At 53.0% G+C, this 26,690-nt stretch overlaps 5 protein-coding genes across 5 annotated transcripts; 4 read left to right on the forward strand and 1 right to left on the reverse strand.

Annotated features, from left to right (window-relative positions):
* Positions 1-1,066: 1,066 nt before the first annotated feature.
* On the forward strand, positions 1,067-13,208 carry HMPREF1120_05723 (E3 ubiquitin-protein ligase HUWE1; the record flags this gene model as incomplete). Its single annotated transcript, XM_009159908.1, has 3 exons — positions 1,067-1,114; positions 1,169-13,014; positions 13,067-13,208. The coding sequence occupies 3 exons, from the start codon at positions 1,067-1,069 to the stop codon at positions 13,206-13,208; spliced, it is 12,036 nt and encodes a 4,011-aa protein (XP_009158156.1).
* Positions 13,209-14,145: 937 nt separating this feature from the next.
* HMPREF1120_05724 (50S ribosomal protein L7Ae) lies at positions 14,146-15,172 on the forward strand (the record flags this gene model as incomplete). Its single annotated transcript, XM_009159909.1, has 4 exons — positions 14,146-14,263; positions 14,311-14,425; positions 14,483-14,711; positions 14,774-15,172. 4 exons carry the CDS (start codon positions 14,146-14,148, stop codon positions 15,170-15,172), a joined length of 861 nt encoding a protein of 286 aa, XP_009158157.1.
* A 670-nt stretch (positions 15,173-15,842) lies between these two features.
* On the reverse strand, positions 15,843-20,227 carry HMPREF1120_05725 (uncharacterized protein). The gene is made up of 3 exons (XM_009159910.1): positions 19,942-20,227; positions 16,933-19,834; positions 15,843-16,856 (listed from the first exon to the last, which is right to left on the reverse strand). The coding sequence occupies exons 2-3, from the start codon at positions 19,753-19,755 to the stop codon at positions 16,830-16,832; spliced, it is 2,850 nt and encodes a 949-aa protein (XP_009158158.1). The 5' UTR covers positions 19,756-19,834; positions 19,942-20,227; the 3' UTR covers positions 15,843-16,829.
* Positions 20,228-20,768: 541 nt separating this feature from the next.
* Positions 20,769-22,067, forward strand: HMPREF1120_05726 (nuclear distribution protein PAC1; the record flags this gene model as incomplete). The annotated part of the gene is made up of 1 exon (XM_009159911.1): positions 20,769-22,067. One exon carries the CDS (start codon positions 20,769-20,771, stop codon positions 22,065-22,067), a length of 1,299 nt encoding a protein of 432 aa, XP_009158159.1.
* A 1,200-nt stretch (positions 22,068-23,267) lies between these two features.
* Positions 23,268-26,682, forward strand: HMPREF1120_05727 (uncharacterized protein; the record flags this gene model as incomplete). Its single annotated transcript, XM_009159912.1, has 3 exons — positions 23,268-23,703; positions 23,796-23,941; positions 24,040-26,682. The coding sequence occupies 3 exons, from the start codon at positions 23,268-23,270 to the stop codon at positions 26,680-26,682; spliced, it is 3,225 nt and encodes a 1,074-aa protein (XP_009158160.1).
* Positions 26,683-26,690: the final 8 nt, after the last annotated feature.

A 26,690-nucleotide genomic window follows, 5' to 3' on the forward strand; every position in this document is an offset into this window, starting at 1 on the left:
AGGCTGGCACCTCCGACGAAAAAAGTACCTACCTGACATACAACGTACATTACAGACTACTATTACCGGGTATCCATCACTGTCTTGTCAACCACAGGAACTTGAGGTCAACTATCTTGAATGAATGCACGCGCATAAATTACCAGGTGCCTTACTCCTAGTAGTACCTACCTGACATATCCCACTATATAACCAACACCATCCCAGCCTGAAAGTTGAGGCCTAGAGAGCCCGGGTTAAGTGTACATAATATAAGGGCTGGCTGCAATTCTCCCGTCGCAGGAAATCAGGGCTTAAGCCAAACCAATCTGGCATCTTCCTCGAAGCTATAACAAAGCAAGGAGAGGCTCACTCAAAATACTAGTAGAACACGTAGGCTATTCGGACAGGCACTCCGAGGGAGATGGCGAGATGAGGCAGACGTGAACGCGACTTGAACTTGTACTTGAACTTGAACTGCAGTGGAGGCTGAACTGAATTCGAACGTCATTGCTTGAATTTTGGCCGGCGTCAAAAACGCGCCACCAACCAAAAGCCAGGCACCGCACTGCTACTACGACCGCCGCACCACTCATACTGCACTGCACCACTGGCACTGACAGACTGCGCTGACACTACTAACTACTGACAACTGCAGTGACTGAACTGACTGACTGCACCGAACGAGATCCTTCATCCGAGCATCAACCAAAGCCTTGCACCACAAGCTCCCCTCGATCCCGCTCTCCTTCACTTTCGATCGCGGTCTTTGTACACTACTTCACTCTGCGAATTGGGCACTTAGGACTGCGTTTTTCATTATCGCACGGAGTCCCGGGCAATAACCCCTGCAAACAATTTGTCTTCGCCCAACCCAACTTTCTAATCTCCTTCGAACGTATCCTTATACTTTCATCGCAGCCCCATCCTTCAAGCGATTCTCATTCATTCCTTGATTCTCTCAGAGTGAAGAACTCCTGCTCCGGGACTCTCCACGGCTGGTCAACGCCCGCAGCGCTTCTGAGGCTGGACCGAACTACGCTTTTCTGATGCAGCCTATGCTGCCACGCTGCGGAGTCTAGCGAAGATGGGAAAGGTTACGAGGAAGCCACAGGAGAAGCACAAAGTGTCCTTGGTATGTCGCCATCCACTGTTGTTTGCACGGAAGAAACTGACCTTGTTGTGATAGTCGCCTGCAGTATCAGACCTCGTCAAGAAGATCTCCACAGCCCCTCTTGCAGAATTACCAGCCCTCTTCAGCGGATGGTCGCAAAGATGGCCCTACCCTCGCGGCGATTTGAACAATTGGATCGAGCCTCTTGATCGATTCGACAGCATATTGGCAGACTTCAATGCGAAATATGGACTGGACAAGGGTCCTCAGACCGTGCCGTTCGGTATCTCGTTGCTCCTGGAGGGTAGCCCCGGTGTCGATGAAAAGCGACTGCAAGAGCTAGGCTTTGGGCCAGAAGGCGACCGAGAACTGGTGGAAGCGATCTTGGTGTTTTCGAAGTTGCTGGTGGAAAAATGTGCCAACCGCGCAGTGTACAACAGCACCGACCGTCTGAACGACCTGCTCAACACCGCGTCCTTGTCGTTGCTGCACAGTACGCTCAGAATCACATTTTACCTAGCGCAAAGATACGCAGAGCGCACGCCGCCTTCTCGTCAACATGTCACCAAATTCTACGATTTCGACCATGAGCGACTCCAAAGACTCGCTGCTCCTTTCGGACAACCGAACAGCCTGCTTGCCAAACGAGGAGCTACCTCTCCGATCAAGACTCTCAAGTCGAAAGAGAAAGGGTCTCTTGGAAGCAAGCCTCGGCGAGGGTCATCTGCCGTAAACCCGAATGACTTTCGTTCTCTTTGCAAAGACACATCTTCACACGGCGATCGCGGGAAGTCGACAGCTGCGCCTGATCGAGAATGGTTAGCATGGGCCCACGTGAAAGTTTCATGGTCTGCAACAGAGGCCGGACAAAAACCTACTACCAGTGATGCGTCTCAGGCCACCGAACCACCGGGGACTCCGACGCCAGTCAGACAAGCTACATCAGGACTGGGCAGAGTTGACACGACTGGCTCGCCGAGTGGAAGCGGAAGTCGCGTGGCGCAAGAAACAGATGGTACGGAAGTGAAATCTGTTGAATATGGCCCGGGAGACTTGACCCACACCACGATCGAGGCCATCCTGCAAAGTCAACCTGACGACATGCCACCGAAAGCACGATACGAGCTGCTGCACCAGCTCCGCGTTGCCTATGGTCTGATCACGTCAGTGAAGACACGAAAAGAACTCCTAGCGGTGCGCCTTCTGGCGATCTCCAGCCTTGCAAACGTGTTCAATGAGCCCGAGCTCTCCCAAAAGCTGTTTCCTACCGAGCTGGGGGGTCCTAAACCTCACGACCTCGTCCAGCAGATCGTCAGTCTCATTCATGATACCAAGAAGGTGCAATCTTCCGTTTCTCTATACCTCCAGACCCTTGCAATGGACACCATAGGGGTTCTTGCGCGGTTGAAGACCTTCGCCCCAGATATCAACGCCGCATTAGGAGCAGGGTCAAGCCAAGGCCTTCTGTCCCAGCTTATCCAGAAAGGTTTGACTGACGTAGCAAAAGACAACGACAGCACTGACACGCCCGTCGGCGACGACTGGAGAGAGGCTGTTTTCTCGATGCCGGCGACTCTCATCGAAGCCACGGGTCACCACGGCCGTTCTAGTGAGGCGGTCATCACTCCCAGCTTCCTTACCACCTATCTCTCTGGGTTCAACATCACAACCGGCAAGGCACTGCGAGTTCATTTGCGTATGCTCGACTTTATCAAAACGTTCTTCCATCACTTCAAGGATGGATTGGCGACTTTGACTGCCAGCAATGCCTTCGAGTCAATCAGTAATCTTCTTGGTGAACTGGTGACCAGCGCCTGGACACTGCTACAGGCCGGAGAAGGGATTCCGGCGCAGTACAAAACCCGCGCTACCGACTACGAGATTCCATACGTGCATCAACAGATCATTCGCTCTATTATCGACATGATTAACGACATCAGCGGTCATCAAGGGGCACAGGCCGATCGAGTTTTGAGAAGCCTGGTGGATTCTCAAGCCTTGCTTCGAGCTTTCCGTCTCATTGTCGACCATCTTTCTGCATTTGGCGCACACACCTGGAGTGAGCTCGTGAAGGCAGTCGGTGGGTTTCTGCATAATGAGCCTACCAGCTACACTGTGATTGCTGAAGCTGGTATCGTTCAAAGCTTGCTAAACACAGTCACTGTCTCTCAAAGCCAGCCTTCCCCGCAGAATCCCAGAACAATCTCGTCCGAGCCTGAACATCTACCGCAGGGCATCCCTCCTGTCGTGGACGCCATCATCCAGGTTGCGCAAATATTCAGCGCCATTTGCCTCACCAATGCTGGATTTGAACTTTTCAAGTCCTCCGGTGCACTCGAAAAGTATTTCGAAATGTTCGAATCCCCTGCCCACGTAAAGGTGTTGAACGACGCAAACATTCTGGCGCATTTGGGCTCAACCTTTGACGAATTTGTCAGACATCATCCAAACCTGCGGGATTCGGTCCTCAGTGCGGTAATAGTCATGATTGCACGCGTCCGGCACATAAGCAGGATGCTAGCAGTTGATGTTGGAGCTGGCCCAAAGCTCTGGCTTGGATCAAGTGATGGGCATGTTCCTTGTGGTGGACGGGAGGCACTTTCACTTGAGATGGTCCCTTCACCCTCTACTGCGTCCGATGAGCCTCTAAGTCCCAGGACCATTGGCCTACCGAACGGGAACACTCTTACTCTCGTGACTGAGGTCCTTCCTCCCAGCACCGTCTCCGGTATCCCGCGGGATGAAGACAGCTACGGACTCAAGGCGCATAACTATGCCAGACCCGCCGTTGCCTTCTTGGTAGCATTCTTCGAGAACCAGTCGCTTTGTACGAGTTTTCTCGAGTGCGGTGGCTGCGATCTGGTACTTGATTACATCACTCTGCCGAGTCTGCCAGTTTATGATGGGCCTTTCGAACGCCCCGATGGCATGCTGTCGGAATTGTCAGCAGCAGTTCATATGATGGCCGAAACCAAGCCTCATCTTGTACTGCCCGCACTTGCTGACCGCGCGCACTTCGCTTGTTCGGAATTGAAGCATTTCAGTCAGTCTCAATCAACCGGTTGGAGCAGTTACTTTGCGCCTTTGGTCAAGGCCGCGCCAGAGTCTGATACTTCTGGGCAGCCGTCGGGCGCCCCTCTCTCAGAAGTTGAGCTTAATGGCACCCGGATCGCGAAAGCCCTAATGGCCGTGTTTTGCCTTGCCCAAGTACTCGCAGAAGTCTTCAATGCGCCGATGTACAGTACCAGATCGTCCCAGAACTACCTCTTCGGGCTTGTCAACCTCGCGGATGTGTTTGCTGACATGTGCAAGTTGATGGGAGGCATTTGCGCTGCCTCCTATCACGAAGACATCGCGATTCAGCGACTCATGCCTGACTCATGGATACCTGCCACACGACCTGAGCTTTTTACGACTGGCGATGATGAAGTCGACAAGATTCTTAGTGTTCAAGACAGCAGCTCACGCGCTGGCCAGAATACCGAGGAGCCATCTACGGGAACAAACTCTGATTCCAGCAATTCCGAATTGGACAAACAGAAGGAGACTCCCTTTTTTGAAAACGCTAGAGTCCTTCGGTATTTGTTAATCGAGACGCCTGCCGCCATTACGGAGTTCCTCTGCCGACTGGGACGTGGCCTTGCTGGCCGTCGACGCCCAGACACCTTCGCCCGGCAAAAGGCTACTGCTGTTGCGGATGCCCTCGCCTCGGCATATCTGACCCAACTACAACCATATTTCCTTACTTCCGGCGACCGGGACGAAGGCTGTGAACCTCGCTTCAGATACCTGGTCATCGCCCTTGACAATGTGCGTTGCAGCTTCTACGATGACAGCCACCCATCATCAGGACCAATGGCCAGCCCGGCCCGGCAGAGCTTTGTCGTGGAAGCGTTCCGCAAAGCCGGTGGCGTCAAGGTTTTGACAAAGATTGGCACAGAATTTTTCGATAAGCTCAAGGGCTGTAAGGTCGAACACTCTACCTTTTCTGCGAACACTGGTCTCAAGATCTGCCTCGACATCTTGGACCAATTCACAGACTCGAAATCTATCATGGAGTCGCTGCAATCCAACATCATGAGGAACAATGACCCGTCAAAGCCTTTCTACTTCAATCCCGCGCAAACCCTACTGAGCTTGCGCATGGAGGCGCTACCATTGACTAGGTTGATTTGGGAGAGCGAATACGCAGATCAAGCGTCCAAGGATGTTGTGCAAAAGCTTGTTTCAATTTTCAAGCATATTTTTACAGGGGACCATGAAAGCGAGGCCGTCCAGAACGCCGAACGCCAGCCTGTTTTGACGGCTCTTTCTCCTAGGAGAATGGTTGTCGACCCGCAGAAGGTTGCTGTGCTGAAGAGCGCAGGCTATGATGAAGGCCTCGCTCGCGAAGCTGTTTACCGCACGAATTCGCTACCATCGTCCAATTCTGCAGCGGCTGCGGAGTACTGCAAAGCCATAACAGCAAACCCGCGGCGGAGACGGCTACCGATTCCTGAGAGGGAGGATGACATTACTTTCGAACCTCAGGGCACTCCAGGGATGACAAGCCCTTCCGCGACATCGAACTCATTGCGGAATGCCCTCTTGGAAATGCCGGCAAGCGACGCTTTTGCAGCTGTTCTTGCCGGCGTCGTGAACAACGCCCTTGATGACAGCTTGATGGAAGATGTTGACAGTGCACATCAGCAAACGAGACCTTCAACCACCGCTCCTGATGACAATGCGGGCAATGGACCCGAGGGTCATAGCCGTTCTGAACAACCTCCTGCAGATTCTCCAACGTTTTACTCTGTCGAATCAATCAACGCAGAGAGGGCGGTGATCCGAGAAGACCTTGCTGATCGCTGCAACAATATTCTCAACAACCATCCAAACCTGACCTTTGAACTCTCTGATCTTATCGTCAGCGCAACCAAGAAGCTCCCAGAAGATGCCGCTAAGGACTACTGGAGAACTACCTCTGATCTCCTGGTTAGCTCGTTGCTCTCGATGCAGGTTGAGGATGACATTAACGAAGCGCGAGGAAAGAAGATTGCTGCAGCTGCGCACCTTGTTGCACTGCTTATTCAAGATGGCGAGGTGTTTAAAGAAACACTAAACATCTATCAAGAAGCTTTTGATGGACTTCTCTCTTTTCTTCGACTCCCCACCTCCGATGGACGGTCTGCACAAGAGTCATTTCCCTGGGTGGCTCCCGTACTCATTATCGTCGAAAAAATGCTCTCAAAGGACGCTGAACCAGCAGAAGTGAAGTGGTATCCGCCTACCGACCTTGACACTGTCAGCAAGGCTGAGGTAATCCCTTCCTCAGTGCTTGACTTGTCCGCCAAGCGAGAACTTTTTGATGCTCTTGTGGACCTGCTGCCACGTGTTGGGAAGGACAAGCTGATGGGGCTTGCAATCACAAGAGTTCTCGTTATCCTCACGCGTGAACGCGCGCTCTCTTCGCGCTTAGCCGAGAAGCGGAACCTACAGAGACTCTTCTTGATGATCAAGCAGCTTGCTAATGACGTGGGCCACCGACTCCAGAGCGCGTTCATGATCGTCCTACGACATATCGTCGAGGATGATGATATCCTGAGACAAATCATGCGTAGTGAGATTAGAGCCTTTTTCACACTACGCAATTCTTCAAGGCATATCGATATTGGGACCTACCTTCGTGAGATGCACCATCTTGTCATCCGCTCTCCAGACACATTTGTTAGTGTCACGAATGAGCTGGTCAAGATTTCGGCATGGCAACCTCATTACAACAACACTGTCAGCCTTATTCTCAAAGATGCTGGCGATGGAAAGGAAGGAGAAGGACAGCCCGCTGCCGATCCCGGCGAAGCCTCGATGCAGCCTGCAGCCAGTGTTGAGCCTCCGGATGATTCAATCGCAGAGCCCGGCAAGAGTAAGACTTCTGACATCAAGCCGCCGATTGTGGAGCACCCTGACGGCGTGATTCACTTCATTCTGTCAGAACTTCTCAATTATAAAGATGTCGAGGATAAGGATACTCCTGCAGAGCCGCAAGTGGCCCCAGGAGGGAGGGAAGCACGTGATCAGCAACAAGTGGGCAATGCGCAGGCTACACAAGACGAAGCGGTGGATAGCCCTCAGGAGCGACACAACGTGGAGAAGGCTAATAAGTTCAAGCCGGACGACCATCCCATCTTCGCCTATCGATGCTTTTTGATGTACAGCCTGACGGAGCTTCTGCACTCCTACAACCGCACCAAGGTTGAGCTCATCAACTTCTCTCGCAAAGCAGATCCTATGGCTGTCACACCGTCTAAACCTCGAGCCGGTGTCCTCAACTACCTCTTGAATGGCTTAATCCCATCTGGATACGTCGACAAGGAAGAGAGTGCACAATTCAAGAAGAAGGTTCTCACCAGCGACTGGGCCATCCGGGTTATCGTCGCCCTTTGTTCAAAGACCGGCGAAATGGGCATGGGAGGATCAGCTTCCCGTTTGTCCATGCAGCCGCAGGTAGATGATACCGATGATGAGCCAGACCTTACTTTCGTGCGTCGCTTTGTCCTCGAGCATGCCATAAAGTCATACAAAGACGCGATATTGTCAAATGAGCCGCTTCAGATGAAGTACAGCCGACTCCTTTGCCTTGCGGATTTGTTCAATCGACTCTTGACGAAGCCAGCAGTTCCTGAAGGTTCAGCTGGCTCTCAGAACACATCGTACAAAGTGCTTGCTCGAATGATGTTCGAGAAGAATTTGACCCAAGTTTTGACAAGCTCGCTGGCCGATATAGATTTGTCGTATCCTGGATCGAAGCGAGTCATCAAGTTCATTCTTCGACCGCTGCAAGAACTTACCAGTCTAGCCACTCATCTGAGCCTTACGTCTCCGGACTTCCTGAACAACGTGGCAGGGAACATGTCTGAGGATGTGATATCTTCTGCGTCTTCCGTTTCCGACGTCGAAGACGAGCGCGAAGAGACCCCTGATCTGTTCCGAAACTCTGCTCTTGGCATACTCGATCGCAATAGAGATTCCGATTCTTCGTCCGGCTCCGACGAGGGAGACGAGGATGAAGAAATGTACGACGAGGAATATGAAGACGAGATGGAATATGATGATGGAGTTGTTGCCGCAGGTGCCGATGATGAGCCTGTTAGCGACGAGGAGATCGACGATGAAATGGCCGCTGAGGGTGAGATCGAGGGCCTTCCAGGGGATGTGCCCATGGATATCGAATTTGTCATGAATGACCATATGGATGTGGAGACGGATGACGAATCCGAAGACGATGAGGATGAAAGCGAGGAAGACGACGATGAAGACGACGAGGACGAAAGCGGCGAAGATTACATGGCTGAGGATGATGAAGAAGCGGGTGAGATCAATGGAGATGATGAGAATCACAGCCTCAATGGCGGCCCAGAAGATGAAGTCGATTGGGAGGACGAGGATGACGACCAAGAAGTTGAAGGCAGCGACGAGCAAGACGACATTGACGACATCGACTATCATGGCGAGCCAATGCCTACAGGCGTACCCAGTGCAGGCGTGTTGAGCAACCTCCTCCGAGCCCTGGGGAACGATGACTTGGATGGTCCAGGTGGTCTACACCATGTTCCCCCTGAACTCATTGTTCCCGCTGCAGGCTCTGGTGACCGGGATGACGAAGATGACGAGGAAGACGAAGAAGACGAGGGCGATGAGATGGACGAAAATGGCGGCATGGATTATGACGACTTCGGCTTCGATCATTATCTCACGGGTGGTGACAATGCTGACTTTGACGATCAGGATGAAGCTCTATTATGGAACGAAATCCCCGTCATCCGTCGTCCCCGTCACTTCCGTGCCCACGGCGGTGGCCACTCTCCAGCGTTCCTTGGACGACGCGTTGGGCATCGTGACGACCTAAATCCCTTGCCTCGCGCAGGTCGGATCTCGCAACATGGCCGGTCAGCCGGCGACGATGGGTTAAACCCGTTGTTAAGGAGACCGGAACAGGCAAACGAACAGCGCCCGATCAGACTTGCTGAAATAGGCCCGGGTATTTTCATGCCTCCTGGATTCGACGATCTCACAGCGATGGGTGGGTTTCCGCCTCTCGGAGGAACATTCCATACCGTCATCCGCACGGGAGATGGTTTCGAAGCCGGAGGCCATGGCGCGATGCTAGATGCTATCCTTCAGGCGCTTCATCGACGAGATCGTACAGGCGAGGGCACTCGCTTGCAGTTCAGCATGACTGCGCCGCTCTCCGAGATACGGGAAGTTCTAAGACCGTCCATGTCAGGCATAGGACACCGTCACCATGGTCGTGATGAGTCTTCGCGGTCTGGGAATTTTATTCCGGCACTTACAATGACGCGGTGGCAAGAAGAAGCCCGGCTTCTGTTTTCTGGCACCCATGTGGAAAAGGCAAATCGTGTTCAGTATCTGATCATGGCCTCTTTGGTTCCACTTGCTCAACAAGAGGAGAAGGAGAGACGCCGCAAACGTGAGGAAGAGCACCAACGTGAAGAAATGGAAAGACAGAGACTGGAGGAAGAAAAGCGCAAGAAAGAAGCCGAGGAACGTGAAGCAGCCGCAAAGGCGGAGGAAGAACGGCTACGAGCCGAGTCCGAAGCGGCCGCTGCTGCAGAGAGAGATCGCATCGAGCAGTCCGCCGAGCATGATGACGGTGACACAGAACCCATGGAAGATGTCCGGGGAACCGAAGCGGACAATACCACACAAGGAAACCAGGAGAGCTTGAGCTCGGGTGAGGATGCGTCAGGGTCACAATCCCGCATCTTCACCACCATCCGAGGGCGTCAAATCGATATCACGGGCCTTTCGATCGACCAGGAATATCTCGAGGCTCTTCCAGAAGAGCTTCGAGAGGAGGTTATCATGCAGCAATATGCCACTAGGCGCGAGCAAGCCCGTAACGAAGGCACCCAAACCACTAGTGGCATTGACCCTGATTTCCTGGATGCCCTTCCCGAGGACATTCGAGAAGAGATACGACAACAAGAAGCCCACGCCCAGAGAAGACGTGAGCGTGAAGCCGCGCGCCGACAAGCTGCTGCCACTACAGGCACACGTCCCCGGGCGGAGGAAATGGACGGTGATTCTATTCTTGCCAGCTTTGAGCCCAGCCTTCGCCGCGAAGTTCTAGCTGAGCAGACTGAAGAGATCCTCAATAATCTGGATCCGCGTCATGCTGCAGAAGGTCGTGCACATGCCAGACATCTTTTCAGATACACCCCGATGGCTGGCCGGGACACCAACGACCAGCGAGCCAAGGAAGAGACTGCTCAACGAGAGAACAAGCGGCAAATCATACAAATGGTCGATAAATCCGGGGTTGCAACTTTACTGCGGCTCATGTTCATACCGCAGCAAGGCTCTCTACGGACCAATCTCTGGCACATACTTCGCAATATATGTGGCAATCGCCAGACGCGCTTTGAGGTAATCAATCTGCTTCTTGTCATTCTCAAGGAAGGATCCACCGATGTGACCGCTGTTGAACGGAGCCTTGCCAATTTGTCCCTTCGTGCGAAAGCCACAGTCGGGCAGAAAACCCCGCAGCCATTAAAGCGCACACTCTCGATGCAGGCAGCGGGAGGAATTAGTGAGGAAGTCACTCCCCTTGTTGTGGTACAACAGTGCTTGTCGGCTCTGAAACAGTTGTGTCAGAGCAGTTTCCATACCAGAACATTATTCCTGCGCGAAGCCGAAGTCGGCACAGCTTCAAGAAAAGGAAAGGGAAAAGCGAAGGACAACAAAGCCGTCAAGTATCCGATCAATGACCTGATCAGCCTTCTTGACAGAAAGTTGATAGTCGAGAGCACATCATGTCTCCAAGCTCTAGCAGAGCTTCTGTCTGCCGTTACGCAGCCTCTGCCATTGCTGCTACGTAAAGACAAAGACAAAGCTTCAGATGATGGCAAAGCTACTCCCGGTGACAACGAAACTCAAGCAGAGGGGCCTTCTACATCTGCCAGATCTGCCGAGGCGATGCAGCTTGAAGCAGGAAACTCCAATGTCGAGGCTGGACAAGGTTCCACAGCTGGATCAACAGGAATTACCGCTAATACCACGTCCGAGGAGCAACCACAGCATCCCGGGGCACATGAGAGTGCCGAAAAGGATCCGTCCGATGCCAGCAATGATGACCTCAATCCTGACGATGCCAAATCAAGGAAGACGTTTGAACCGCCTGAAATTTCAGAGCGCAATCTGCATCTCGTGGTCAGCATCTTCGTTGCGCCCGAGTGCAGTAGTGACACTTTCCACTCCACTTTGGAAACGCTGTCCAGCCTGTCTTGCATCCCAGGCACTGCCGCTATCTTCAGCAAGGAACTGATCAACCATGTCAACAACCTCTCCCAGGCTATCTCTGCAGAGCTCGACGAACTCCTACCCCATCTGCGAGAAGCACAGTCGATCACAGATCTCCATGCAATCGCCTCATCAAAGTTCTCACATGCTGGTTCGGATCAGGTCAAGCTCCTGCGTGTTCTGCGGGCATTAGACTATCTGTCGGCGCCCAAACCCGACAGTGACGAAAATGATGAACGCCTGGTGGTCAAGAACGCCCTCACAAGTTCATACGCCAGTCTTCGACCAGTGTGGACCAAGCTAAGCGAGTGTTTGACTGTGATCCGTGAGAAAGACAACATTACCAGCTTTGCAACCATACTCTTGCCGTTGATAGAGTCCTTGATGGTGGTTTGCAAGAACACCCCGCTCAAAGATCCGGCAACGTTGCGTCAAGGTAAGGAGCAAGGACCAGGAAGTCCGGCCGCGGAGCCCGTGGACGACCTTCAAGAGCTCTTCTTCAATTTCACAACCGAGCACCGCAAGATCCTCAACGACATTATCCGGCAATCTCCCAAGTTGATGCAAGGCAATGGCAGCTTCAGCCTCCTGGTCAAGAATCCCAAAGTGCTCGACTTCGACAACAAGCGTGCGTACTTCACAAAGCAGATTCATTCTCGACTCCATCAACAGCGACACATCCAGCCGCCATTGACACTGAACGTCCGCCGCGACCAGGTATTCCTGGATTCCTACAAAGCGCTGTATTACAAGACGGCGGACGAGATGAAATATGGCAAGCTCAACATCCGCTTCAATGGTGAGGAGGGTGTGGACGCCGGTGGTGTCACACGAGAATGGTTCCAAGTGCTCGCACGAGGCATGTTCAATCCAGACTGGGCATTGTGGCAACCTGTGGCTGCTGATCGTACAACCTTCCATCCCAATCCACTCAGTTGGATCAACGGAGAGCATCTGCTGTATTTCAAGTTCATCGGACGCATCATTGGCAAAGCGTTGCATGAAGGCCGTGTGCTCGACTGTCATTTCAGCCGTGCGGTCTACAAGCGTCTGCTCGGGAAAGAGCCCAACCTGAAGGATCTGGAATCAATGGACCTTGATTACTACAAAAGTCTGGTATGGATCCTGGAGAACGATATTACCGACGTCATTACCGAGGACTTCTCAGTCATCGAGGAACAGTTTGGCGAAGAAAAAGTGGTGGATCTCATCCCCAATGGACGAAACATCCCGGTGACGGAGGAAAACAAGAGAGAGTATGTTCATGCACAGGTTCGCTATCGGCTTACGACCTCGGTCAAGGATCAGCTTGAAGCCTTCGTCAAAGGATTCCACGACATTATTCCTGCCGAACTTATCGCAATCTTCGACGAGCAGGAACTCGAGCTGTTGATCTCAGGGTTGCCAGAGATTGACGTGGACGACTGGCGAGCTCATACAGAGTATCACAACTACACTGCCAACAGCCCTCAGGTGACCTGGTTTTGGCGCGTCGTCCGAAACATGAGCAATGAGGAGCGAGCCAAGTTGTTGCAATTCGTCACCGGTACCAGTAAGGTCCCTCTGAATGGGTTCAAAGACCTCGAAGGGATGCAGGGGAACACGTTGTTCAGTATCCACAAGTAAGTCGCGCCCTTACCTACGTGCACATCACAAACTAACTAATTTGACCAGGGACCCCAGTTCAGATCGTCTTCCAACAAGCCATACTTGCTTCAACCAGCTCGACCTTCCTACTTATGATGATTACGAGACGCTGAAGAGCAATTTGATGAAAGCAATTAATCTCGGTGCTGACTACTTTGGTTTCGCATGATCAGTTTCGGAAAAGTGACATTTTCCGGACGGCGAAGGCTGCATATGTTATGCATCTTCCAGGCGTTTGTTGTGGCTTTACACTCTAATTTTCGGGAGATGTCGCTGCGAAAGCGACATGAACATGCTTCGATGGGTTTGGGAGGGGCGTTTGCGTGTCAAAAGTGAAAGAACTATGCCGATAGTTATGGTTCGCCTGCAAGGAGACAACCCGGACAGGTCAGAGCACGGGTCTTCCGGAGAGATGTGCAGATCTCGATTGGAGGCCAAGTAGCTCTCTTCTAAGGTTTATCCTAGATAGGTAGTGGATGTAGTGAATAGATGCTTTCGCTTTGACTTTTAACGAGGAACACATCAAGTGCTATGGCTGTCACAGCCTTGCATACCAGTAGTGTATGTAGAAAGATTTTTGTCAACTGTCAGCCTCGTCAACTAGAACTCATGTCAGACGATTACATAATCATTAACACAGTAGTTCTAACCGAGACAGACTATGCCAAGACTGTGACCCAGCCAAGATACGCTAGTCTGCATTTGCACATTCTCTGTTCCACACACTGGCACTGCACATCAACCCTGAAACTTTTCAATCCTCGAGCGCATTTCCTTCTCCCTGCGCTTCTCTCAACCCAACGGCCGTCACCTTCTCGAGTCGACCAGTTTGTCAATTTCACAATGGTAAGCTAGAATACACCTCCAACGACCGCTGCGCAGCGGTTCGAACACCGAGTATCGCCCTGTCCGAAGCGTTTTACGCCTGCGCAGGACGATTTCCGCCGGCATGGACTGGGTGCGCCATGGCCTGAACTCTTGACTGAGACCTCAACATGGCGTCCTAGCCTTGTCGGTGATGACCTCGGCTGGAGAAGACGAAGGCAACTGCGTGTAAAAACCAGCTGCTGCCTCGTTCTTGCTCCTTAGAGTCAAAAGAATTGATCATGGAACAAGATGTGCTGATGATCATTCTTTTCTCAATGATAGCCACCCAAAGGAAAGAAGCCCGCGCCTGCGCCGTTCCCGCAAGGGAAGGCCGGTGCCACCAAGAAGGCCGCAAAGGTAAGTCCAGTCTTGAACTTCTGATTGTTTCAGAAGACCCTTCGCAGTTATTGAGTCTGGGTGTGCTGACTGGTGGCAGAACCCTCTCCTCGAGAAGCGACCCCGAAACTTCGGTATCGGTCAAGATATCCAGCCCCGCCGCAACCTTTCTCGCATGGTGAAGTAAGTGATATCCAACCTCGGAGGCGAGGGGTGTAAAGTGCTAACAGTGGGAAATAGATGGCCAGAATATGTTCGTCTCCAGCGACAAAAGAAGATCTTGAACATGCGCCTGAAGGTGCCGCCGGCGATCGCCCAATTCTCCAACACTCTCGACCGAAACACCGCCGCCCAGACCTTCAAGCTCCTCAACAAGTACCGCCCTGAGACCAAGGCCCAGAAGAAGGAGCGTCTGCACCAAGAGGCCACTGCCGTCCAGGAGGGCAAGAAGAAGGAGGATGTTTCTAAGGTATGTTTGGGGAAATGGATGACACCGTGAAAGAAGAGTAAAGTATCTAACCACAATAATAGAAACCATACACTGTCAAGTACGGTCTGAACCACGTCGTTGGTCTGATCGAGTCGAAGAAGGCCTCGCTGGTCCTGATCGCCCACGACGTCGACCCCATCGAGCTCGTCGTCTTCCTGCCCGCTCTCTGCCGCAAGATGGGTGTCCCCTATGCCATCATCAAGGGCAAGGCCCGTCTCGGCACGGTCGTCCACAAGAAGACCGCTGCCGTCCTGGCTCTGACCGAAGTCAAGTCCGAGGACAAGGCCGAGCTGAGCAAGCTGGTCTCCGCCGTCAACGAGGGCTTCATCAGCAAATACGAGGAGCACCGCCGTCACTGGGGTGGTGGTATCATGGGTCCCAAGGCCGTCGCTCGCCAGGAGAAGAAGAGAAAGGCCATTGAGAACGCCATCAAGATCTAAGTGAAGAAGGAAAAATGAAGAAAAGTCCTAAGTTCAACTCATCGGGCCTCGGCCTGGTTCACACTTACCAACCGCTACATGCTTGAAAAATAGCAGGTTGAAAAGCAGACCTGGTTTACGAACTCAATGATGGACTTTGGTTTCCTTTTTCCCCATGTGTTTTATCGAATGATATGGTGTTAGTCCTCCAATTGGCGACAGCTATGGAAGTCGTGCCGGGCCCTGCCTGATCCACGCATGACTTCTGGAGCTGGAGTAGAAGCAGCAGAGGAAACAACTCGACGCTGCTGCAAGTGTCTCACTGCAAACCACTGCCCAGGGTGGCTGTTGCACGGCCCAAAGGTCTATGGGTCTGGGCCAGTATTGCCTCTATGACCTGCTTGTGTCATGAAGCTTTTTTTACGAATTCAGTTTCGAGCGTTAGCTGAGAGAAAAGCAAAAGAATTAAAACCAAACGCAAACAAAACCCTTCCTCGCTGAACTCTCGCCCGTGTCATCTATCGCGTTGAATTTACCTTGGTTGATTTTCTCCCCTCTCAGCCTTGTAGTAGTAATCCCGACTATTACTGCTCACTCACAATGTACACGATATCCACCCGCACACTTACCAGTGTCCAGTATCGTTGCGGAAGAGGCCCTACTACCCAACAACCAAACAGCCTTTGCGTTCGCCTTGACAACTGGGAAACGAAACCAACAATGCAGTTGCATAATATACCTGGGTACTAGAGTCCTTGGACCTTCAGATCACCGTCAACGCTACGCTCTCTCTTCCCTTCCCAAAGATTTAATTTATTACTGGAACAAACATGAACAAGCTCTCCCAGAAGTCTGCTGTCACTGGACCCAATCATCAATTTGTGGACAGCCGGGCTGGTCAGCGGGTCAGCTGTTCTTATGTTTACATTCATCGCTAGTAGCAGGTCATTCATTACACTCAACCTCCCCACGTAGTCCAGCCCAGCCCGGCCTAGCCTCGTCTCATTCTTCCGCCGTTCATGTGCAGTGAGTGTGTCGCTTAGAAAGGAGAACCCTCCTTCAACACAAGTTAATCAATCAATCAATCTTTGAGCATTGACTGCGCCGCGCCAACCCTCGGATTTATTAACTGCACCTCTCCCTGGGCTTCGCTAGCCAGTGCAACAAGAGGAAGAAACGCTGAGCCATGCACCCCAAGACACATTGGCGGAAAAGGAAAACTCCAAAACAACAAAACAAAAACGGTCCGTGGTATCAGCGCATGAAAAGACAAGGAGAAAGAGCAAGAGAAAAAGGGGTTTTGTTCGCTGAGCGTAACATCGAGATCCGCCGCCAGCCATTATCCCTCGACACTCGGTGAGGACCAGGTAGACATCGATCCACGTTCGATGCCGATATCTCGTGCAACCAGCCACAGATGTCCAATGTTCAGACCGCACGGAGCTGCAGGCACAGAACCGGGCGAGCAGGAGATCCAGAGCGATGGTTTTCCGCTCCATGAATGTCATCTCTCAGAATGCGTGCTTTGCAGGCCCAGCCAGAAAAAGCACAATGACAACCAACCAGCAAATACTATTGTCGTCAAAACCTCGCTTCGCACGCCACTGAGTCTCTTTGCGTGTTGTTCTTCGTATCGATGCATATCGTCGTCTGTCGTATCGTCACGTTTGCGATGATATCAATGCCGAGTCAACCCTTGACGTGCCTGCACCAGCAACGACAAAATTAGTAAGTGACTTCGGCATCGGGTTTTCAATTCAACCAGGGTTTGGTTAACATACCTTCATGGCCTCAATTCTAGCCTTCAACTGACTCGTCACCTCAGCGGCTCTCTTCCAGTTCTCTTCCGTCTTTGGTTCCTTAGACCCTGCAGTGCCGCTGCCAGCGCCAGTGCCGGTACCAGTATTCGAGTAATCGCTGGCTTCTCTGCTGACAAAAGCAGGTCGTTGCGGACTGCTTCTGCCACTACCGGCACTGGGAACAGGTGGACTGATCTTGCGTCGGGCAGCCAGCGCGTCGAATCCATTGCTGTTCTCCTTCTCCTCGCTGGGACTCATGTTGGTATCCATCCGGCTGGCGGAATAGCCGCTCTGAGGACGCGGTCTTGCTGCAGGCTGCGTGCGGCTGCTCTGCGTACTCTGCGTACTCTGTGTGCTTCCGGTCCTATGCAATGCACTGCTCGTAGGTCGAGAGCCGCCATTTGCCGCTGCTGCGTATCTGCTATTCATGTTGTGGTGGTCTTCATAGATGCCTGCAGTCTCGCTGCTGCCATAATGCGAACCGTCATCCATGGTCCGTCCACGCATGAGATCTTCTCTCTCACGGCCTATGCTTTCGCGACCCAATCTGGACACTTCTCGCTTGTATCGCTCGCTTTCCTTGCGCACGCTTTCGAGTTCGGCCTTTAGCACGTCCAACTCTCCCCGGGCTCGTACCAGTTGCGTCTCTTTGGCTTTGATCTGGAGTACGTCGCGCGTATGGTCCTCTATCAGCTGCGCATTTTGGTTTTGAAGCTCGGTGATCTCGGCCGTCAGCTTTGCATTGTTGCTTCGGAGACTATCCGCCAATGCTAAGAGACGTTCTTTCTCCGCGCGCAAATCTTCCAGTTCGGCACGTTCAACTGCCGAAAGACCATTGGAGATGGGCGCAGCTGGTGGAGGTGACATAGGAGCGGCGGCAGGGCGAGACAAAGGGCGACCGGCAAGCCCACCTCGTCCCATGGCGAACTTGGAAGGCGAAGGTACGGCAGCTTCTTCATCACCGTCGTTACTAACAGGTGGTGACATGACCCGGCGCTGCGGGCTGGCTATTCCGCTTCCAAGGCCGCCAGCACCTGGTTTCTTGAGCCCGCCCAGCTTGAGAGTCGACGGCTGTGCAAGACCAGGGCGAGCCAAACCACCAGCTTTCGGTAGGGCTTTTGCGGTTGGTTTTGGTTGAAGCGGTGCTGCATCTTCGGCATGAACAGCCGGCGTGGGCTTTTTGGTCACCGTCTTTTTAGGACCAGCAACGACTTTCTTTCCAACGGCAGAGGCTGGTTTCGCAGGAGGCGGAGCTGCCTTGGGCTTCTCCTTGGCCTTGACCTCTGCTGTTTCGTGGAAGTCCTTGATCTTCGCTTTGCGGATGTCGTCCAAGCCGTCCAGGTACGGATTCATGGCGCGTTCACCAATGATCTTCATCAAAGTGCCCAATATCTCTGCGCCACCTGCTCTGATGGCTTCGGTAGATTCCGTCAACAATTTAATGGCAGCATCAGCAATGAGCTTCTGTTCAGCCTTCGAGGGTACGTCCGGGGTGTTGCGTAAACATCTCACTAGGAACTTGATCGTCTCGGCCTTGACGTTTGGATTTTTGTTGGACAAGAACCCCAGCGTCTCTTCGAGACAATCTGTAAGAGAAGTCACGCTGAAAACCGCATCCAGTGCTGCTCCCAGTGCTTCCGCCACAGATTGCTTTTTCTCTTTGAGTCGTTCCAGCATTGGGGACATGATTGTGGATCGGTATCTGGCAAAAGATTTCCTCAGGCCCAGGGCCAGCTTTTCGACGCAGTTGGCGGCCACTGTCACTACTGCGATGTTGGCATCTTTCATACACTTAGCCAGTGCTCGGATCAGGTCGTCAAAGGGGGCTTCTTTGATCTTCATCGTGTTCACGATGTTGAAGAGATTGTCAAGCGCATCTTTTCGCTCCTTCCACTTTGTTGAACCAACCATCTCGTAGAAGTCTGCTGGAATCTTGGAATAGACGTCAACTGGCTCAGCGAAGTCGAAAGGATCCAATGCCTCCGGCTCGGCATTGTCTTCTTCTGCGTCCGCCACGTCGCCCTCTTCGGCTTGTCCGCCGCCCGAAGTTGGAGCTGCGCTCGCAGCGGCGGCTTGTTGCGCTCTCGTGAGACGTTCTTGCTTCGGAGGAGGCTCTTCTCTCACTTTCTCAAACAGTTTCTCGAGGTCCTGTTGCTGCACTGGTTTCAGTTCGCCCCAGAACAGCGGCTTCATCGCATCTTTCAACCACCGGTACAATTCCACCGTGAGATTTTGCGCCTCCGCTCGTACATTCTTGTCGGCATGCCCGAATACCTTGGGAAGGAGTTTGATCACCGGTTTCGGATCGACAACCTTGATTCCGTAGTTGTGAAAGATGGCCGTAACCGCGTTGAGAGTAGCCGCAATCACCTTGGGTTGCTTGTGCGATAGCGCAGGCAACAACTCCTCAATGACTGGGTCGGGTTTATCCAACTCGACGTACAGCAACAGAGCCTCTAGGGCGCTTGCTTTAGCCTGCGGTTTGCTGGACACCAAGCCCTTCTCGTAGATCGGTTGCAGGGTGTAGTTGCGAGACTTGGCCGCTGCTTGTTGGCCTCCGTACTTGAGAAATGCGCACAACGCAGCCAACCCTTCCTGCTGGGCTGCGACATTTGAGTCTGCGGCCGCCGCTTTCCAGAGACCTGGATCTTGCAAGAACGGCCTAAACGCGGGATCCGACTCATCTGGTGTCAATTCAAACTGTTTCGCGGCGGCTTCGTACCCCTCCTTGCGGACTTTCCAGTTTTTATGCGCGAATCGGTCGGGGAGAGGGAGCTGGGAGAAGTCTTCCTCCTGGTCAGCCATCTTGGAGCGAGAGAAGAAGGCAAGCCGGGAGATGGATCTTTTGGCGCCCGGTTTCTTCTCCGATCGGCGCGGAAATGGGCTGCGGGAGAACATGGTTAGCGAAGCCGTTGAGACGAGGGATTCGGGATTTGATCAGGATCAAGCGTTGAATGGGACAGCATCGATAGAGCAACAAGAGACACTCACCGATGGCAATATCACCGTCCTCATGCAGTAGTCAACTTTGTTGCTGCGCCGAGAGTCTGCAGTTGCGACTTGTAGAGATCGTCCGGACGACAGGCGGAGACAGAATGTAAACGTTGAAGAGACGAACGCGGCAAGAGGCTGGAAGAATGAGGAGATCAAAGACAGAGGCGCGAGTAGTAGAAGAGTGATTGCGACGGGAAGGGAGAGAGGGTGGTTGTGAGTAGGATGTTGCAGTTCGTTGTGTGGTGGTGGTGCAGTTAAGCAGAAGAAGTATAAACAATCAATTGACCGAGTCAGTAAATTAATGGAGACGAGACCGTGACAACAACATCAATCACGATAATCACTCTTTGCCCGCCCCAAGTCTCCCAATCCACCGCCAGACTCGCGACAATACTACTATTTACTTTCACACTCTAGCAAGGCCTTCTCGCGCAGTCTACGTTTCTTTCTTCTCTAGACTATCCTGGTCTGCACTCAGACTCGCGATAGTGAATTGTGCACTCCCCGCTTCTTTCGAGTCCTTGTATCCTCCCTGCGGCTGCGCTTCAGCACAACCAAAGCCCTCCAAATCAGGATCCAACCACGTTGCGCACGAGAGAGCTGGGGGAGTAGATCACAAGCATACCCAGAAGAACAAGGGCCATTCATTGCATGAGTGTCTAGAACCTCTTCCCGGGCTGTGAAGCCCTGCCCGCCAAATATGAGCCAGCTGCTCACGTCCCGTCAAGCGGAGGAGCTGTAGGTCGTGCATTGTTTCTTCCTTATGTCAATTACTGAATATAGACAGGCACAAGTCCATGATCGCATACTTGCTCTCAGTTGGCATGACCGAAAGCGCTGCGAGTCTCCGGCGAGAGTCCAATCTGGCCGACACGTTTGACGATGCCACGGCCAAAAAGTATGAAACGTTGCTAGAAAAGAAATGGACCTCTGTTGTCCGTCTGCAAAAGAAAATCATGGATCTCGAGGCAAAGAATGCCGCCCTACAACACGAAATCGAGACCGCGACACCGCTCTCATCGAACCGCAAGATTGATCCTGCGACCTGGCTTCCGAGAGCGCCAGCCAGACACACCCTGCAGGGTCACAGGCTCCCCGTCACGTCCGTGGCGTTCCACCCGGTATTCAGCTCCCTTGCATCGGGCTCAGAAGACTCGACCATCAAGATTTGGGATTGGGAGTTAGGCGAGCACGAGAGGACGTTGAAGGGCCACACCAAAGCAGTACTCGATGTGGATTTTGGTGGCCCAAGAGGCGGTACGCTGCTTGCAAGCTGCAGTAGTGATTTGACCATCAGGTTATGGGACCCCAGTGACGAGTATAAGAATATTCGGACGCTGCCGGGCCATGATCATTCCATATCCTCGGTCCGCTTTATTCCTTCGGGTGCTGCTGGCGCTCCGCTCTCCGGAAATACACTGGTTTCTGCTTCAAGAGACAAAACGCTTCGAATATGGGATGTCACCACAGGATATTGTTTAAAGACGCTGAAGGGCCACACAGACTGGGTTCGCACTGTGACACCGTCAATCGACGGCCGGTGGTTATTGAGCGCAGGAAACGACCAAATACCCCGGTTATGGGATGCAAGCTCTGGTGAGGTCAAGATCACATTTTTGGGACACGAACATACTTTGGAATGCGTGGCATTTGCGCCAAGTTCCTCCTACGTCCATTTGGCGAGTATTGCTGGGTACAAGAAACCGCCGCCAGCAAACAGCAGTGGCGAGTTCCTGGCGACGGGAGGCAGGGATAAAATCATCAAGATATGGGACAACCGGGGCACATGCCACAAGACACTGGTTGGGCACGACAACTGGGTCAGAGGCCTTGTTTTCCATCCCGGCGGGCGGTATCTGCTTTCGGTGTCCGACGACAAGACCATTCGCTGTTGGGATCTGTCGCAAGAGGGCAAATGCGTCAAGGTGGTGGACGACGCTCATCAACATTTCATTAGCAGCATACGGTGGGCACCCGACATTCCAGTACAGCCAGCTACAAATGGGGAGTCCAACGGCACAGCAGCAACGGGCAAGAAGGAAGATGGTGCAAGTGGCGGTAAAATTCGGTGTGTAATCGCTACAGCCAGTGTCGACCTCAATGTGCGTATTTTTGCCGGCTGAATATGAGATGCTGTGGACTCTGGCCGAGTCAGGTCGCACTCAGTTGTAGAGTCTACTCTGGTAAGACTGGATGATAGATCAAACAATACAAATGGGTAGATGCATGTATGACCACGAATCAATGAGGAAATGAACCGGGCAGCCGGGGACAGTACAGTACACTGTGTCGTTCAAGTTGACCCGAGATGCGTGACGAGGCCGCATTTTGCCAAATCCAAAGAAATATATTCATTTTCCCACCGATTCTCACGTCTCGCCTGTCACTTACCACAATTCAATATGGAGAGATCATCTACACACAGCTTCTTTGACCCGTATTGCCCGTCATAATTACAACCAATGCATGGCCGCCAACTAGGTGGCCCTGGCGGCGAGAAGGCCAGCTCGTGGATGCGACAAACAATTGCTCCCGTCGGACCAGCACAGCACAGCTCCCACAGAGCAAATGGCGGCATTTGCTGGGATCAGTCACGCTTTTGCCTCCAGCTACTAGTATCTGCAGAAGCGTAATGGCAGGGTTCTGACCAGAATCATAGTGTCTTTGACTAAAAGCTTGCAATTTGCTTGCTATACTAAAGTCCTGCATCTGATCCGAAACCCAGAGTCCTGCCATGACCATCATCTCTCCAATGAGACACACCGTCGCATCACATTTATTCAGCGAGCGTTGGGAGCAACTGGGCTGGCTCGATGTGAAACCGCAAAGACACCCGTTATTAGGTCAACCGATTGACAATCCGACCAGGATCTTATCAGAGTTGCCAGCTCCTCCGTTGTTGAGTTAGCTTACGTTGAGCTCTGACAGTCTGAGCGGACCATTTCCATGAACGATGACCCGCCTCGTGCCACTGCAGTGAACCTCATTCTTTGTCTGCTCTGCATTCCTGCAGGTATTGTTTCGGGCGCACGGTGATTGGTACCGCATTTTCCCGCATCAGGAGCATCAGAGAACAAAGCAAACCAAGACAACCGTATGATCCCCAGCCTCGTTGCTGCTCGTGACGGCCGCCGGTTCGTTTGAGCCACTACAACAGAGTCCTCTGGGAGAACAAAGACGGCGGGATGAGGAGAAAGGTAGGTGTGGTGTGAGAGAGCTTTCCTTTGGCTTTTACAAAGACCCGAATCTGCCTCTTTTGCAGTCCATGCCCATCCTCTCAGGTATTCGGATGGCCCAGGTAGCAGAATTCCTTTCTCTGCGCTATGACGCTGCCCGACCATGCCACCTATCCTCCAGCATGGTATCGCCGGCTCCCCAGACCTCCCACCGAGCATAACCTTGCCCTACGTCGGACGTCGCTACTTTCCCAGCATCACCTGTTCCGTGACCGTGACCTTGATCGTGATCGTGATCGCTCTTCTCGCCACGCTTCACCAGAAGATGTGCCTCGGAGAAACACGGTACATCTTCCTCACATCTCAGAGCATGTTCTCAGCCCAGCAAAACATGTAGAGACCGACAAGCCGACTGCAAATGGTGGACTGGAGCATCGGGCCTCGCCTTTGCAGAGAGAGCATCATCACCTGGAAATGGCAGAGGAGCGAGGGAAGAACGACAATTCCTTGACCGTTGATGCTCACCCACGAGATCACCTCTGTCTGTGCCCGCCAGACCCGAAGATTCCACGACCGCGAAATTGTAAGCCTGCCGTCTGTTCCATGTGTTTGAGAAGAAATACAATGCCAACAGACTCTGCTTTGACTTTGCAGATGCTGACAAAGAAGTAACAGCATTCATCCTGTTCCGTCAACACCAACAAGCCAGCATCCTCGCACAGAAACCCGGGATTCCCAATCCGGAGGTGTCAAAGATTATCGGAGAACAATGGAGGCGCCTGTCAGCCGAGTCCAAGGAGGAATGGAATTTGCTTGCAGAAGTGGGTGACAAAGGGAGGCCCGAGGGCGACCCCATCATGAATCGTTCGCTCGAACAAAGGGGTCTTTGTGGACTAACCGGCCTTGCCTTTTTGATTAGGAAGAGAAAGCCCGCCATCAACAGCAATACCCAGGCTACCGTTATCAGCCTCGTCGCAACGGTCGAAGCAGCAATCAATCCTCGGTGTCTGGTCCATCGTCTGCAGAACCGCAAGAGCCTTGTCCCAAGTGTGGAGGGAAGCCGATGAACTATTACAGCAATCCCACTCCTGCTCCCATATACACTCCGCCAGCATCAGCGTCTTCCCAGCCGCCGCCGCCAACACCGCAGCACAACACTGCCATGGGAGTTGCAGTTCAGGTTCCGGCCAAACGTGGCTACGTCGTCAGCGCCGCTCCCAGTCAGCGAATGCACGGCCAACCCGCAATGTCTCCGGAGCATGTCATGCAGCAACACAAGGCATTCGTCGAGACGTGTCCCTTCCAGCGAGTCGATCCTCGACTGATCTACGCCGTGCCGCCGCCGCAGGCTCTTCCCACGCCGCCGTCATCGGACTCGCACGCACAGGATGCAAAGAGGCGGAGATTCAATATGAGCGGTGGATATGTGCCAGCTCGCGAGGCGTATCCTGAGGGAGCATACGCCTATGCGCATTCACCTATTGCTGCCAGTGCATATGCTCGTCCCGAGGTGCTGCATCCAATCCATCATGCTGCTCAGTATCCCATGCAGGCAATTCCAATCACAAAACCGGCCATGATGTCGCCTCCCCGTCCCGTATACCCTCATCCGCCACAGTTGCAACCCATCCGACCTCCTCAATCCCACCACCGGGCCAGATCGTCAGTGGTGGCCCTTCCACCCATCGAGACCGTGGTGCCCCAGACTCCAGTCAAAGCATCTTCAGTGCAGTCGCAGAGTTCCGGTGTCGAGGCTATGATCATGTCTATCCCTGTATTGAACAAAATCAAGGTGCTTGCCCAGATTTCTCCGCCGCTGCAACCTCCTGGCCCAACGTCTCCCAAGCCTGATGTTCGCGGAGCCATTATCGCCGTCGAGGGTATGGATGCAAAAACCGTCGACAACATGACCAACTCCCTGGCCGAGCAACTCGAGCGTGAAGGCAAGTTTGCAGTCCGCATCTTCGGCGGACCAGATCCATACAATTTGATTCGAGAGGCGCGAAGACGAAATAGTGGTCGTGACGGCAATGGTGTCCGCCCGTTGACCACGGAAGCATACTTGAGCATGTTGAGCCAGTGGCACAAGGTCAACCAAGAGATGGTCGAATTTATTACCACGAGGCCAGGATCGGAGGCACCACAACAGAGTTCCAAACCGTCTAGCTCTGTGAACAGCAGCGGCAGCAGCAGCCCCCAACGGCGTGACTCGCAATTGATGGAGGGCGTGGAGGAATCCGAGACAGCCACGGCGGAGACTCTAGCCAGCTTAAAGACAATCTGTCATTCTGGAGGAATCAGTCCAAAGACCATCACCAAAGCAGCCGAACTGTCCATTATGTCGCCTCCGCCAGGCAAACAGCGCAGCCAAAGCACTCCCGGAGTGTCCATGCTACACAACGACAACAACAGTAATTTCTCAATGGTTCCTCCTCGTCCTCTACCCTTGGCCTTTCCACGACCTCTGAATTCGAAACGCATTCCACCGCCGCCGCCGACACCGCCACCGCCGCCAGCACCTCCGTTTACTGGTTCTGGTTCAGGGGTATCGGGACAATCGTCTCAGCAGCAGCAGCAGTCAGCGTCATCAACTACAATCCCAGACCCTGTACAGGTCCACCGTCCCTGGCGGATGGCACCTCCACCACCAAGCAGTCTGGAGGAACAACAGACATCATCTCAAGGTGCTGCTACCAACATCAATTCCAATCCAAACGCTATTCCCATCGCCCTGGTCCCTCACTACCAACTCACAACCGTCGACGCCTCATCCATCTCGATGCCAATTAGTGACGGCTTCTCCCCACCTGCGCACTGGCAATGGTTCGCCACACTATGGCGCGGCAGTGTCGGTCCGGACATCACGGTCGTGATTAAAGGTGTAGACGAGGATTTGGAAGCTGCAAATACTGGTCCTGCTCAGCCAGTTCCGACCACTGCAAACACGAATACAAATACAAACACAAACACAAGTACAAATACACCTCCTCCTCCAGCAACGGCAGTAAGTACAAGTACACACCACGGTCACGGTCACGCTCCTCCACAACCACCTACACCCGCCTCGACCTCGATCAATGGCAACGGCGGCTTCGGGTCCGGGTTCGGCTTTGGTCACCATGGTCATCACGGTAGTATCAGCATCGCTCACCACAACGCTTTAGGTCATAATCCCAGCCCAGGTCCTCCTGCTACTACTAGTGGTCCTAATGGACGCGACGCCAGAACTCCATCCGTTGTCGCAACAACCGTCGAAGCAGCAGCAGCAACACCAACGACAGCGGCGACGACCACAAATCCAGGACAGCAATCACAGCCACCACATCAGCCACAGTCACATCATGTTCCTACCCACGCCCCTTCGGGTGTCGAAATCCGTCTCCACGACTGTCGCGCCGTGATCGTCAAGACTGGAATTGTCGGAGGCGAGGCCGGCGCCAGCGGCCATACCACTACTTTAGCATCGACATCGGCATCAGCATACCACGCCAAAGAACTGGAAAATTGGGAAAAAGCAAAACGCCGCGTCGGGTTTGAAGTCGACGAGTTTCTGAGGAGATGAGTGAAAAA

This window comes from Exophiala dermatitidis (genome assembly GCF_000230625.1).
Source record: "Exophiala dermatitidis NIH/UT8656 unplaced genomic scaffold supercont1.5, whole genome shotgun sequence".
Lineage (NCBI taxonomy): Eukaryota > Fungi > Ascomycota > Eurotiomycetes > Chaetothyriales > Herpotrichiellaceae > Exophiala > Exophiala dermatitidis.